This window comes from Euleptes europaea, chromosome 4 (genome assembly GCF_029931775.1).
Source record: "Euleptes europaea isolate rEulEur1 chromosome 4, rEulEur1.hap1, whole genome shotgun sequence".
In the NCBI taxonomy this organism is placed as follows: Eukaryota; Metazoa; Chordata; class Lepidosauria; order Squamata; family Sphaerodactylidae; genus Euleptes; species Euleptes europaea.
The window spans coordinates 113,769,698-113,785,868 of NC_079315.1; the positions used below are offsets into that span (position 1 = coordinate 113,769,698).

A 16,171-nucleotide genomic window follows, 5' to 3' on the forward strand; every position below is an offset into this window, starting at 1 on the left:
AGCACCCCCTTCCCATTCCTTGATCCCTGAAAAGACCCTTGCCTCAATTTTGCATCCCAGCAGCAAACAATGGGTTACTAGACCCCGTGTCTGAACCCAACTGTGACGTTCTACCGTTCGGCCCCCTCCCTACTTGGATCTTTCTAGCCCCTGCCCCAAAGCCCTCTTCTTGGCCATGTCTTCCACGCTATACATATCCTGCAAAAGGCACACGGTGGCTGAACTCCGCGCCCTATCCCAATTCCCCTTTTCTACTTCTCAGCCATAAAGGACTTGTTTACTTTCGTCACCATTTGCCTCCCTGATAGCCCAGGATATACATCGCAGAGAACATAATGCACCAACCACAAGCCCCATCGGGCAAGGGCCCTGCCCACTTTCCTGAAGCATCTAATGGGTGCCATTCTGGGAAGCAGTAATTCAGCCACTGAGTTAATATCACATTCTGGTAGGCTGATCTCCCATGTAGTGGTGTAGCGGTTAGGAGCAGTGAACTCTAATCTGGAGAACCAGGTTGGATTCCCCACTCCTCCACACGTGCGGCAGACTCTAATCTGGAGTACTGGGTTTGATTCCCCACCTCTCCACATGAGCAGTGGACTCTAATCTGGAGAACCGGGTTTGATTCCCAACCCCTCCACATGAAGCCTTCTGGGTGACCTTGGGCTAGTCACAGTTCTCTCCAAACTCTCTCAGCCCCACCTCACAGGGGGTCTGTTGTGGGGAGAGGAAAGGAAGGCGGTTGTAAGCCTCTTTGATTGTCCTAAGAAGGTAGAGAAAGTTGGTGTATAAAAACCAACGATTCTTCTTCTTCTAGAGGTGCTGAGCTGACGGCTGCGTAGTCACCCCTCCCCATTTATTGACTAACTACTGCCATATAACTTTCCAACCCTCCATTTGTCTTGCAGTAAAAGAGGGAAAAGCCCAGAATTGGGCAGAAGAAATACCTCGCCATAAACCACAATCATAAACCCATCAACACTGCTAAACAACAAGCTTTCCACACCTAAATGACTTCCCTTTTTTTCCAGACGGGAGAGGGAGGGGACTGTCACCTCGTAAAGATGAGCTTATGTCAAGGGTGGATGCCCAAATTCTGAGATGAAAAGCTTGACCTCTCTTTCACTGGCAGGAGAGAGTTTGCACCAAAGCCGTCTGCTTCCCCCATCCATCTTTCGCTCACAGCAGGTTGCTCAACCTTTTTAAAAAAAGTGTACGCTTACAAAAATCAGACACTAGATGGCGGAAAGCCGACTCAAAACCCACCATGGCTGTTCCAGAGTTACGGGATTCTGGATGCTCCTGAGACAGAATTCATATCACACTCGCCAAACTACAGGACCCAGGATGCTTTGCAGGGGGGACGGCACACATGCCATAACTATTATCTCGCGTTTATCCAAAAAAGCCGAGAACGCAGTCCACAAAAGACCTTTATTAGGACCAACCCAACAACAAACAACAGCGTGCATGCTTCTGAGTTCCCCAGAACACTTCATGGGGCCAGACATTACAAAAGAGAAGAGAAGAGAAGAGAAGAGAAGAGAAGAGAAGAGAAGAGAAGAGAAGAGAAGAGAAGAGAAGAGAAGAGAGAAGAGGAGTTGGCTTTTTATATGCCGACTTTCTCTACCACTTAAGGGAGAATCAAACCGGCTGACAATCTCCTTCCCTCCTCACAACAGACACCCTGTAAGGTAGGGGCTGAGAGAGCTCTAATAGAGCTGTGACTTGCCCAAGGTCACCCTGCTGGTTTCACGTGTAGGAATGTGGAAACCAACCCAGTTCACCAGATTAGCCTCCACCGCTCATGTGGAGGAGTGGGGAATCAAACCCGGTTCTCCAGACCAGAGTCCACCGCTCCAAACCACCGCTCTTAACCACCACACCACTACACCAGGGAGAAAGCGGATTTTGAACGCATGAATCTGCCTTATTCTGAATCAGATCCATCAAGGTCAGTGCTGTCTACTCAGACTGGGGGCGGCTCTCCGGGGCTTCAGGCAGAGGACTTTCACATCACCTATTAAACAAACCTTGAGCTGGAGATGAACCTACGGCCTTCTGCCGGCAAAGCAGATGCTCTACCACTGAGCCATCACAGATTTTTCAGACCATGCTGTTATCACCACCTCCCCATGCCAATGTATTGTGGGTTTCCTGACGGCCCAAGGAGAATCTTGCATTTATACCAGCATAGGTTTTGTAGAGTACATACACTCACTGATTCTCTCAACATCCAGACACTTCTTAATATCCCACACACGTTATGAAGAAGGAAGCAGTCCTTCATCCTTCCATCCCATTCACCGTTTTGTAAAAAACTATCTTTGAGGCAGTAGAATCCTGTCTTTTGGCAAATTGCTGGCTGATGTATGTGTACATGCCCCAAGAAAATAAACGGCCAAGATTAGATATACTTTATAAACTTGCATTTTTTATGTGTGAGCATGAAAATCATGGAACAAGATCCATGATCTTTATTATGCCACATGGAATGAAACGTGCATGAATCAAATTAACACCTGATCTGGCTAATTATATCAACACTTGCTCTTGGCGTATATGTATGTATTTGTGACCACTGAAGAAGGCTCATAGGTCCAAAAGACATTTGGTCTTGTTTACTGTGGCTTTTTTTGTGGACTATCAACTTTGAGATACTCATTGAGCCTGGTTTACTGTGGTCTTGTTTGTAATACCATCAGAGATATTCATTTGTATTATGTTCTGTATATTGAGGACTTACTTAATCTGGCGGTTTTCAGTTTCAGCCTGGTGTAGTGGTTAAGGGCGGTGGTTTGGACCAGTGGATTATAATCTGGAGAACCAGGTTTGATTCCCCACTCCTCCACATGCGCAGCAGAGGCTAATCTGGTGAACCGGGTTGGTTTCCCCACTCCTCCAGGTCAGCCAGATGGGTGACCTTGGGCTAGTCGCAGTTCTATTAAGAGCTCTCTCAGCCCCACCTACCTGACAGGGTGTCTGTTGTGGGGAGGGGAAGGGAAAGTGATTCTAAGCTGGTTTGATTCTCCCTTAAGTGGTAGAGAAAGTTGGCATATAAAAACCAGCTCTTCTTCTTCTACTACTTACTTAGTCTGGCGGCTTTCAGTTTAAAGGCTAAATTTGAGGCCTTTGGTTTTAAATTTGTATTTTAAGTGCAGTGTATAATATACTGATTTATTTTGTTTAATTCGTTTTTATATAATTTGGGGGTGACAGTTCAGGTCGGGAGGGTCCCCAAAGCCTCACAATCCCAATATTGCACACAACTCATGCAAACATTCCAAGTCTTAGAAAGCGGTATATTCAACCAGCAAATGTTCCCAATGCAGATCCGCGAAGCTTCAGAGAGAAAACACAAGGATGCCTTTCGGGATATTGGGGATTTAATCTGGGTGTCAAACAGCCCACTCTGTTATGCTGTGCATACATGACACCAGGTATACAAATAAAACGACTAGAAACTTACCGGCCAAGCTGGAAGAACTTTTCCTATATCGTTCAGGTTGATGCTGTCTCCATCCTCACATTTTCCTTTCCCGATTCTAAGAACAGACAAAAAGAACACATCTGAATCTAATGTAAAAATGAGCTTGTGAAGAAGAAGAAGAGTTGGTTTTTATACCCTGCTTTTCTCTACCTTTATGGACAATCAAACTGACTTACAATCTCCTTCCCTTCCTCTCCCCACAACAGACACCTTGTGAGGTAGGTGGGGCTGAGAGAGATCGGAGAGAACTGTGACTGGCCCAAGGTCACCCAGCAGGCTTCATGTGGAGGAGTGGGGAATCGAACCTGGTTCTCCAGATTAGAGTCCACCTCTCTTAACCACTGTGCCACACTGGCTCTCGTGTTGGCTGAAGATGTTTACAAGCAGGGGGTTGCACGAGCGTAAAACTCACAGACGTTTCTCAAAGGCAGCCATGCCAGAGAACTGTTGGTTACTACAGAGCTGATTTTCCTCTCGGTTCTGATTTCTGCAAGAACTGTTTCTGTGGTCACTTTAGGCTGAAGAGGTGCGTGACATTTCCCACTAGAGCTTGGAGTGCATTTAAATTGATCCAATGATTAATAATAATAATGTGTGTGTTAAGTGCCGTCAAGGTTGCTTCCGACTCATGGCAACCCTATGAAATCAATGTCCTTCAAAACATCCTATCTTTAACAGCCGTGCTCAGGTCTTGCAAATTGAGGGTCGTGGCTTCCTTTATAGAGTCCATCCATCTCTGGTTGGGTCTTCCTCTTTTCCTGCTACCTACAACTTTTCCTAACATTAATAGCTTTTCCAGTGACTCTTCTTCTCATAACGGGACCAAAGTACGACAGCCTCAGTTTAGTCATTTTTTGCTTTTAGGGTCAGTTCAGGCTTGATTTGATCTAGAACCCACTGATTTGTTTTTTTGGCAGTCCACGGTATCCGTAACACTCTCCTCCAACACATTTTAAAGGAATCTACTTTCTTCCTAGCAGCTCGTTTCTTCCAGATACCCTTCAACGGAACTTTCTCTTTGCCAGACTATTTCCGCTGGTTAGAAATGCACAAGTTCAGACGAGCTTTCTTATTGGCGAGATATAATGCCCTGGACTCAGCTGAGACACAAGGGCAATAACAATAAAATTATTCCAGAACAAAAATGCCCATTTTGTCCAGATCAGATAAACTCCCTGGCCCATATTGTTTTATCATGCCCACAAAATAACACTGCACAAAATAAATATATCACTCCCTGTATAAAACAGCTAAAGACGCTTTCTGAAAAGCGGATACCGCGTCATCTGCTGTCAAATAGATGGTTAATTGCGTGAGAGATGTGGCAACTTTTCTCTTTATAGTGCCAAGGAAAAAATACATTTAATTTCCCCTTTTTAAAGTGTGAAGTGGTTGATGGATAGCCAGTGGCTGTTCAACTTAGGGGAAGAAAAAAATACTGTGTCTGATTGGAGTGCGACTCACCCTTCTCTGTCAATGTGCGGGAGCGGATGCTTAGGAGTGTTGCGGAGTTTTCGGTGAAACTGCGTGAAGTCAAGTTTTTCAGGTTGCAGGTCCCAGGTGGCGCCGCTACAAAGACATCAGGGGAGAAAAAGAGAAATTATTGAGACAAAATACCTGTATATATATAACAATATAGTAATAGAGACAGTAGTAGGTATATAAGATGTGTAGAGAGTGAATAAAAAGAACATGAGCTAATATCTGTTTCCTTTTGTTAAAGAACTATTCTATTATTGTAAGTAATAATTTAGAGATAGATGGAAGGTTCAAAAAGATAGCAGTGTCATCCAGATAAAGTTTGCTATTTGGTAGATTATATGTTTAATGTTTGTTAGTGTTGTTGTGCTTATGGTTTGTGTGTATTTTTTTGTATAATGTGTTTTTTGGTTTATGTATGTTATACAAATAATAATCATTTTAAAAAAAATAAATACCTGGAATGAAACAGATCAGAGGAAAAAATAAGCATACATATATTATAAGGATGTTCAAAAATATTGTATTGGTTTGTTAAAAAATTCAATAAAAATCATTAAAAAAATTTTTAAAAAATTAAAAAAAAAAAAGAGATACACAGTCGAATAAACTGACCAGGACAATTAGAGTTGCCAGGTCCCTCTTTGCCACCGACGGGAAGTTTTTGGGATGGAGCCTGAGGAGGGCGGGTTTTGGGGAGGAGAGGGACTTCAATGCCATAGAGTCCAATGGCCAAAGCGACCATTTTCTCCATGGGAACTGATCTCTATCGGCTGGAGATCAGTTCTAATAGTGGGAGATCTCCAGCTAGTACCTGGAGGTTGGCAACCCTATTTATCCAACCAAAAGAAGAGGGGACCAGTGCCTTTTCAAAGACCAGCTTACCTGAAGGGCTCCAAGGTATTGGCTGCCCAGATATCTGTGCCCAGCATGTCAAGGGAACTGTCTTTGTTGCCATTCTACAAAGAGAAAAAAGGCAGAGTAGGAGATCTTACTTATTTCCGTGCGGCACAATAGGCTCGCTATACGACTCACCCAACTTAACTTGCTGTTTGCTGCCGCTTGGCTCAGACCAGTGAAACTGAGATGAGCGTGGACTGCCAATTGACAAAAAAGAGCTACAGATGAAACCTCCCGCGGAATCCATACACAACATCACACCAGTACAGACCGAGTGAGCCATAACGGCCCTTTTTCACTCAAGCAGCAACCATACTGCTCTGTTATTTATATATTTACATCATTTTATTTTCTTAAAGGTATCAGAGGACAAATTTCCCTCCACACAACCACCACCAGCTCTTCTCTCCTGGCTGTCGCCTATCAGTGCTCCTGAAAACACAACGTTCCTTCTCCAAATCCTAAATTAAACCAAAAGAAAGTCTGCAAAGGGGAAAAAAAGTAACTTCCAGGGTTTGTGCACCCAAGCAAAGGATGCGATTCAGCATAAACATGTACATGTGCGGCAGTCATTTACATCCAAAACCTTGTAACAAGATGTTAATGTATGAGTTGTTTTTTCTAAACTAAAACCTCAGTATTCAGGTTAAATTGCCGTGTTGGCACTTTGCAATAAATAAGTGGGTTTTGGGTTGCAGTTTGGGCACTTGGTCTCTAAAAGGTTCGCCATCACTGCTCTAGGCATTTGTGAGCTGAGCTCTCCATTGGTTTTCAGGTTCAGAAGTTCAGTGTTGCCGAGGACTGGAAGAAAGAGCTGATTGGCAGGCTGGCGCCTCAAAGTGTGGGGCTCCCTTTATATCTGGGGTGCATAGCATGATGTCCATGCAAATAAGCTTCCGAACTGAGGAAAAAGGCTTAAATGCAAGAAAAATAAGGCATGGAAAACATTTCTTTTGGTGGCAAATGACATCCTGTGAACAGTCCTTTATTATAGTAATCAAAAATCTGATTTCAAGAAATGGTCACGGTGCGGGGAAACAAAGCCTCTATTTGGGGCAACCTTCAGTATGAGAGCAGGTTTTCGGGGGGGGGGGGTGATATCGGAGTTAGCCGAAGTCATGATCAAGGCAGCTCTTGTGAAGGAGATGGCTCATTCGCACGGGTGAGGAGTCGTCTTCAGAAGCCTAGTAAGCAGCAGTAGAAGCTGGCGTTTTTTAGTTGGAGGGTATATCCCTCCAGACAGGACTGGGTGAGCCCCGTCTTTTAAATAACCCTTATGCTTGATGCAGAATTGCAGATCAACACACCGAATAGTTGTTGGACCAAGTTGGCTCCGATTACACGTCCCTCTCCTCAAAAGGGCCCCTAACAAAACCAGTCAAAGATAGAAAAATGGGAGAAAGCACAGAGCCGTGCATCTGAGTAATGGCGAACAGCCAAACCCGAAAAGCCGAATCCCCTATTCGACTTCGGGCAGATTCCCATGTTTTGGTAGTATTGCCGAAATGGCTAATTTCGGGTTTATTTTCGGTTTGGGTGTATCGATATGCACAACCCTACTGCCATCCCTACTGCCCTCTCCAAACTCCACTCTCCAGGCACCCCCCCCCCCCACAAAGCTCTAGGAATCTCCCAAGATAGAGTTCATAAACATAGCTGATGGATGGATTCACAACTTGGCTGAGCGGAGAGGTTGAATAGAGGCCATGTTCCCCAGCTTTCCTTATCTGGCTTTCACCACCACCATCACCACCACCAGAGGGTACCTTTCGAGAATGCCTGAACTGGCTGCTTCTCTCTTGGCCGGCAGACCTTGATGCAGACCCAGGCCCGCAGCCTGAACTAGGCCGGGATCCTGAGCTGCTACTGCTGCTGTGATCCCACTCTTCCTGGAAACAACAAACAGCCGGCTTTAGTCAAGAACAACTTACCAAAGCTAATCGGTTCCTCTGAGGGGTTAACGGAATGCCTGGGGGGGGGGGGTTGAAACAACCTATCTTTTGGGACTGTTATCCAGGACATATAGGGTGGCCAATCTCCAGGTACTAGCTGGAGATCTCCTGCTATTACAACTGACCTCCAGCTGATAGAGATCAGTTCCCCTGGAGAAAATGGCTACTTTGGCAATTGGACTCTATGACACTGAAGTCCCTCCCCTTCTCAAGCCCCTCCCTCCTCAGCCTCCGCTCCAAAAATCTCCAGGTATTTCCCAACCCAGAGCTGGCAACCCTAAGGGTATAGGGCTGCCAGGTCCCCCCCCTGGCCACCAGCGAGTGGCATAGGCTTGTCAGTTCCAGGTTGGGGAACTGCTGGAGATTTGGGGATGGAGCCTGGGGAAGACAGGGACCTCAGTGGGGTACAGTGCCATAGAGTCCACCCTCCAAAGCATCCATTTTCTCCAAGGGAGCTGATCTCTGTAGTCTGGAGATGAGCTGTAATTCCAAGGGATCCCCAGGTCCCACCTGGAGGCGGGCATCTCTACCAGGATAATACATTTGGGCCCTACTAGTTTGCAAAACTCAGAAGTGTCTTCGATATCCTCGATGTCCTAATTTCAGCCTACTGTTTCAAAAGTTCCACCCCTTCTATTTTTAGAAAGAAAGAAAGATAGATAGACAGAAAGAAAGACAGAAAGAAAGACAGACAGGCAGACAGATACAGGCATGTATTTGCTCATTGTACAAAATTTATTATACTTTTATGGTGTCCTTTCAATGTTACTTCTAGATGCAGGAACTTAATGGGGATATGTGCTCCCTGACCCCACAGAATCTCAGTACAGACAAATGCAATTATGAATGATCCCGATATTTGGCCTCAAAGTCCTGGCAACCTCTAATCTCTACGCCACAAAAATACCACTAAATCTCTTCAAGATTTCGCCCTCTCTCTTCAAGGAATCTACAGTCTTCTGAAAAGGCATGTATTCGTTTCTTCAGATATTTATGCCTCGCTTTTCTTCTCGATGGAGACTCAAAGCAGCTTACGACACCATTTCCCCTCCTCCATTTTATCCTCACAACAACAACCCTGCGAAGTAGAGCAACTGTCCCAAGGTCACCCAGTAAGCTACCATGGAAGAATGGAGGATTTGAACCTCAGACTCCCACATCCCAGTTCAACACTCTAAGCAGTACACCACGCAGGCATTTTAGATGACCTCCAACATGGTAATAACTGGGATTAGGACTCAGGATACATAGGGTTGCCAACCTCCAGGTGGTGGCTGGAGATCTCCCGCTATTACGACTGATCTCCAGGCGACAGAGATCAGTTTCCCTGGAGAAAATGGCCGCTTTGGCAATTGGACTCTATGGCATTGAAATCCCTCCCCTCCCCAAACCCTGCCCTCCTCAGGCTCCACCCCCAAAATCTCCAGGTATTTCCCAACCCAGAGATGGAAACCCGAAGGATACAACATTACAAGAGTGCAGCTAGGGGTGCCGGATACCCCCCATGCAACCAGCAGGGGGTGGGGACGGATTTACCAGCAGTGAAGATAGGGCTAGACTATCCAGTGTGCACCGAAAGGGACATCATTGCGTCGCTGGCAACGGTCTGGTATTTGGGTGAAAGCTCTGTGGTTATCGTAGAGAGCCAGCATTTGCAGTGGTTAAGAACGGTGGTTTGGAGCGGTGGACTCTGATCTGGAGAACCGGGTTTGATTCCCCACTCCTCCACATGAGCGGCGGAGGCTAATCTGGTGAACCGGGTTGGTTTCCCCACTCTTACACACGAAGCCAGATGGGTGACCTTGGGCTAGTCACAGCTCTCTCAGCCCCACCTACCTCACAGGGTGTCTTGTTGGGGGGAGGGGAAGGGGAGGTGATTGTAAGCCGGTTTGATTCTCCCTTAAGTGGCAGAGAAAGTCGGCATATAAAAAACAACTCTTCTTCTTCAAAGACCAGAGCACAAGATTATGTACCCAACAGTACCCAACAGAAGTGACATTGCCATGTTGCTGGCCTAGGTCTTGCTTCGCTGCCATTAGGTACCCCCACAGGCCAGCTGATTGGAATACGGTTGCCAACCTCCAGGTACTAGCTGGAGATCTCCTGCTATTACAACTGATCTCCAGCCGATAGAGGTCAGTTCCCCTGGAGAAAATGGCCGCTTTGGCTACTGGACTCTATGACATTGAAGTCCTTCCCCTCCCCAAACACTACCCTCCTTAAGCTATGCCCCAAAAAATCTCCCTCTAGTGGTGAAGAGGGACCTGGCAACCCTAGATTGGCAGCAGGTGGAGGGGCTTTGGGGTAGGGGATGCCTCGACCACAGCGGGGGGTGGGGGCTGGCAACCCTGTTTACTGTGGAAGGATACTCCTATAATAATTGACTTTGTCATTTACTGGTGCTCAAGTTATGTTTATTTCATGCTCACCAATCTGCCCCAAAGGAACTCCAGTTAATAGGGAAATTCCCTCTTATAGATTCCTTTTAGAAAGAAGTAATTGATAGAATCAATGTTATGTTAAAGCTGACAGAACCTTTAATTTAATGTACTTCATCCCAGAAATCCCTAAAACATGGAAATCCCTCAAACCACATGAAGCTACAGACTACCAAAGCATCACATAGAAAAGCATTTTATTTTACTGTATCACGTTCTGTGCTTATAGCTGCAAATTGGATTGAAGAGTTTTTTTGGCCATTAAAGAACAAATCACAATTTACACGAGGGATAAAACAGGGAAATTCAATGCAATCTGGTTATGTCTCTAGAACTGTTCTCTAATTGAATGTTATTCTACTGGAATCTCAGCCATGTGCAAAAATTCACCTCCTTTTTAATTTAATATTTCACACACACACCCATTACGTTAAAACTCCTTTTATCATTTTTCAAAACTGACGGGAAATGTTGATTCAGTAGGCGGATCGGGGAAGAGGGCTCTGTAATAAGATGTCACAATGGTGTGTTTTTTAATTATCTCCTATTACATCCAATAAAATATTAACAATACTGACTACCCATATAGAAAGATGCAGTAACGTGGGTCTTTCTTCAGAAAATCAGAACACCCACCCCACCCCACCCAGTTAGTGGGAGGCTGATTCTGTGGTCAGGCCTGTGTTCATGGAATCCCTTCTTAGGGTTGCCAACCTCCAGTTAGTAGCTGGAGATCTCCTAGAGCTACCCGACATCACTTCCCTGTTTTCCCCGTAAGTGTCATTGTGACACACACAATGCCACATCCTCCCATGTCCTAGCCCCCCAATTTCCCAATGGATGCCAGGCACAGCCTGGGAGCCCTATCTACCCACCTTGGCGTCTCTAACCAGTCCACTCCCTCTAGGGCAGGGGTGTTGGAACTCATTTGTTACGAGGGCCGGATACAACATAAAGGTCACTTGGTGGGGGCCAAGCCATGCCTCGTAAGACCCGATTGAGAGTGGAGGGGGTGGCTGCCTCGGCTAGCTTGCAGGCCGGATAAGAGCTCTCAAGGGGCCGGATCCAGCCCGTAGGCCTTACGTTTGACACTCCTGATCTAGGGTTACCAACTGCATAATGAGTTCTCCCGAAATTATAACTGATTTCCAGACCACAGCTCCCCACAAGAAATTGGCAACTTTAGCGGGTGGACCTTATGGTATACCATTTACTCTAGAAGAACAGAAGATCTAGAGGGCTACTAAGAGTAGATGCTCTAGGAACTCCACTGCTCCTATGGTATATAGGGTTGCTAGGTGCTCCCTTGGCTCCGGTGGGAGGTTTTTGGGGTGGAGCTGAAGTAGAGGTTGTGCGCACGGCCGCACCAACACAATCACGTCATTTCCGGTTTACACCCGGAAGTGCTGCATCACAACGGACCTTTTACTGCTCAAACTGGGAATTTGAGTGGTAAAAGGCCCGTTGTGATGCGGCGCTTCCAGGTGTAAACTGAAAGTGATGCGATCGCATCAGCGCGGCCGCACACACATGTGATCCCTACTTCCAAGCCAGGTACTGGATTGGCGGGCAATTTCTGCCAATCTGGTGTAGTGGTTAAGAGCGGTGGTTTGGAGCGGTGGAGTCTGATAGGGAGAACCGGGTTTGATTCCCCCACTCCTCCACATGAGCGGCGGAGGCCAATCTGGTGAACTGGATTTGTTTCCCCACTCCCACACACAAAGCCAGCTCTTCTTCTTCAATCTAAGCGACCTGGCAACCCTAATGGTATACCATAGACACTGTGGATAAAATGTGAGAACAGTTTGGTCTTAGCCACTTCGGAGATACAAAGAATTGAGAGAGGAAGAGGAAGGGAAGGGAAGGCGATTGTAAGCCATTTCGATTCTCCTTAAAAGGTAGAGAAAATTGGCATATATAAAACAACTTTTAAAAGATTTTCTTTCCCAAATAAACAATGCCTTAGGATGAGTTTGAGAAGAGGAGAAGTACTGTTGTCAAAAGCTGACTACGTGCTGGATCATTCTGGGCTTCGATAAAGAGGTCATCACAAAGATAGGTCCCAAATTTATACCAACATACTCTAATGTCGATGAACATCCTAGTTTTCAAAGCCCTTTCATGTACGAGCATCCCTGCAGGATCCTTAAATGCACAGGGCCTCATTAATTCAGTGTAAAAAAAAAAACCTCATCAAAGAAAACTGTTAGCCATGTTGCGCACCAAGAAGATGCAAATTAATGCTTTGTACTCACTCCCAATTCTGAATACCAATATAAATTCCTCCACTTTTCAGAGCTTTCCTCACACAGATAAGCAAAATGATAACACAGGCAGAATGCTTTATACATTTTTCAGGTTTGACTGCAAACCTGAGGCTTTTCTCAGGTTTGTAGAAAGATCTGTCTTGTCTGTTCATGCCCCCAATCCCCAGATTTAAGTATCCACAGGTGAGGCCATGTTGAGAATATTGATTTACAGAAACACCCTTACCATGTGACAATGAGCAGATCCTCCAAACGAGGTAAGGGACAGTTTTAGAAAAGGACAAAAGTAATTCACAGAGGATAAGTTTTTTGATAACTGTTAGCTAAATGGAACCTCCAGGTTCAAAGGCAGGGTACCTTTCAATGAAAGTTTTTCAGGGGTAAATAAACAGAAAGGAATGTTGCCTTCATATTGTGCTTCTGAGAACCCAAAAGCATCTGGCTGGCCATTGCTAGAAAAAGGATGCTCAAATAGATAAGGCCAATAAGTCTGATTCAGCAGGGATCTCCTTACATTCTTACAACAGCAGAAAAGAGCCAAGAGGAGGAGGAGGAGGAAGAAGAAGAGTTGCTTTTTATATGCCAACTTTCTCTACCACTTAAAGAAGAATCAAACCGGCTTACAATCACCTTCCCTTCCCCTCCCCACAACATACACCCTATAAGGTAGGTGAGGATGAGAGAGTGTGACTAGCCCAAGGTCACCCAGCTGGCTTCATGTGTAGGAGAGGGGAAACCAACCCGGTTCACCAGATTAGCCTCCGCTGCTCATGTGGAGGAGTTGGAGAATCAAACCCGGTTCTCCAGATCAGAGTCCACTGCTCCAAACCACCGCTCTTAACCACTACACCACGCTGGCTCTTGGGAAATCCATCAACCCCCAGTCTTGTTCCACGCATCACGTATCACCTGTTTAAAATTATTATTTGTTTCCCATTAATAATAATTGCATCTCAGATTAACCCCATTGGCCAAGATACTGCCAACCACTATTGCTTTTATGCATGACCTCACACCACGCGTCCTTGCCAATAAATAAGCAAACAAAAATTCAGTTTCAGAACTGTTGGAAATGCTCAATGGGCCACTGAGTTGATGGCAGAGGCAATAACTGCCCGCAACAGTTTCGTCTGCTTCAGACAGAAAAACACCAAGAATCCAAATAGTGCTTTTTTCCTCTTGTACCTGACAAAGGGAGCTTTGACTCTCAAAAGCTCATACCCTGAAAATCTTGTTGGACTTTAAAGTGCTACTGGATTCGAATCTGGCTCTTTCCAGGGCTCGCTCCTGGCCAGCAAATTGTGCCTGTGTTGGAAGGCAGCGACAGTTCTATTAAACCACTTCACTGCTGTCAAAATGTTTTTGTTAAGAACATAAGAAAAGCCCTGCTGGACCAAACCAAGGCCCATCAGGTCCAGGAGTCTGTTCACACAGTGGCCAACCAGGTGTCTCTAGGAAGCCCACAAACAAAGTAACTGCAGCACCACCATCCTGCCTGTGTTCCACAGCACCTAAGATAATAGGCTTGCTCCTCTGATCTTGGAGAGAATAGGTATGCATCATGACTAGTATCCATTTTAACTAATATCCATGAATAGCCCTCTCCCCCATGAACATGTCCACTCCCCTCTTAAAGCCTTCCAAGTTGGCAGCCATCACCACATCCTGGGGCAGGGAGTTCCACAATTTAACTATGCGTTGTGTGAAGAAATCTTTCTGTCTGTTTTGACTCTCTCACCCTCCAGCTTCAGCAGATGACCCCGTGTTCTAGTATTATGGGAGAGGGAGAAAAGCTTCTCCCTGTCCACTCTCTCCTTACCATGCATAATTGTACAGACCTCTGTCATGTCTGCACTTAAAGGCCAGGGTTTGGACGCAGGGACCCTAGGACCTGAAGCTGGGAAAAGGCATACAACATTACCAGCCTGGAGAGCAGCCTTCTGACTCAGGGAGTCGTGCTTCGCTTACCTGGTTTTGATTGTGAGGTCCGGAGCCTTTGCCTCTCGATGTGGAGCCGCTGCCCTCTACCTGCTCATTGCAGTCGGCCGTCCACTGCAAAGAAAGGCACGGAGTGAACACCTGAAGCTGCTTCACCCCGAATCAGACCACTGGTACATCAAAATCAGTATTGTCTACTCAGACGGGCAGTGGCTCTCCAGGGCCTGAAGTTGAGGTCTTTTACACCACCTACCACCTGAGCCTCTGAACTGGAGATGCCAAGGATTGAACCTGGGACCTTCTGAATGCCAAGAGGATGCTCTGTCACTTAACCACAGCCCATCAACAGTGAAAATAACTGCTAGATCTGCCCCGACTGCTACAGAGCTGGTGCGGGGAGAGCAGCTTTTCACTTCCACCCTGGCTAATAAGACGACATCCTTAGATAAACAAGGAAAGCTCCGCCTACAAGGTAGGGTCGCCAACTTCAAGTTGAGAAATTCCTGGATTTGGGAGCCTGGGGAAGGCAGGGTTTGGAGAGGGGAGGGACCTCAGCAGGGTCCACCCTACTCATTAGACCCAATGGCCTTGAGCATTAGCACGCTACAAGCATATCTCGGACATTCTTTGGGTTTGCAATAAAACGAGTCACACCAAATTTTTGTTGTTGTTTCCCAGTGCATATAAAAGTTGTCTTTACACTACATTGTAGTTATCAATTATGCAATAGCATTACTTCTAAAAAAACCCAATGTACTGTAATAATAATTAAAAGTCTGAAACATTGCGAGAATTACCAAAGTGCAACACAGAGGCATGAAGTGAGCGCATGCTGTTGGAAAAATGGCGCTGATAGACTTGCTCGAAAATGCAATATCTGAGACGCGCAATAATTAAAAGCAATCCTAGTAGCCCGACTCTGGACTCATTTATTTATTCGTCTTATTATATCTTGCTATCATGACTTTAAAATAACCAGTAAATTTTGATAATGAATGTACTTATTCAGCTTGTTGGAATTCAAATAAAGGTTGTCAGCTTCAGGCTGGGAAATTCCTCAAGATTTGAGGGTGGAGCCTGGGGTGGGTGGGGTTTGGGAAGAGGAGGGGCCACAGTGGAGTATGATGCCATAAAGCCCACCCTCCTCAGCAGCCATTTCCTCCAGCGGAAATGACATCTGTAGTCTGAAGACCGCTTGTAATTCTGGAAGGTCTCCAGGCCCCACCAAGCAGTTGGGAACCCTATAATCAAAAGATTGGGGGGGGGGTCATTCCAAATCATATTCTTAAAAAACAACACTACTTGATCTTTATTTGATAATATTTTCCCAGCTAGCGGATCAATCCTTTCTCAACTGGGGCACTGGTGACCCCTCCCCATCTAAATGAATCCACCTGCTGGGCCGTGGTTGCGTTATTCCTGATAAAGTACATTCCATTCGAGATGCCTTCCTGTACCAACCTGCGAGACGTTCGACTGCGTCTGCTCGCTTTCCCCGTCCCCCTCCGTCTTGTCGGTCAGCAAGCCTTGGACTTGATATTCCAAAACGTAGCTGTCGATGAACCTTTCCAGCTCCTCGATTTCCTGCGAACGGCTGCTCCCGGCCTCAGACGAGGCAGAAGCCGCAGACGAATTTTCCATCACTCGGGGAAACGAACCAAGAACGGGTGCAGCCTAGAGAGGAAAAGAAAATGGCCAGAGACTCAG

At 45.9% G+C, this 16,171-nt stretch overlaps 1 protein-coding gene across 1 annotated transcript in view; it reads right to left on the reverse strand.

Annotated features, from left to right (window-relative positions):
- CTIF (cap binding complex dependent translation initiation factor) overlaps positions 1 to 16,171 on the reverse strand; it is a 166,807-nt gene that overhangs the window by 99,519 nt on the left and 51,117 nt on the right. Inside the window, exons 2-7 of the mRNA XM_056848232.1 lie at positions 15,926 to 16,138; positions 14,495 to 14,578; positions 7,636 to 7,758; positions 5,855 to 5,928; positions 4,955 to 5,059; positions 3,470 to 3,545 (exon numbers count right to left, since the gene is read on the reverse strand). Coding sequence (XP_056704210.1) covers positions 3,470 to 3,545; positions 4,955 to 5,059; positions 5,855 to 5,928; positions 7,636 to 7,758; positions 14,495 to 14,578; positions 15,926 to 16,105 — 642 coding nt within the window. The 5' untranslated portion in view covers positions 16,106 to 16,138. The remainder of the gene's footprint in view (positions 1 to 3,469; positions 3,546 to 4,954; positions 5,060 to 5,854; positions 5,929 to 7,635; positions 7,759 to 14,494; positions 14,579 to 15,925; positions 16,139 to 16,171) is intronic.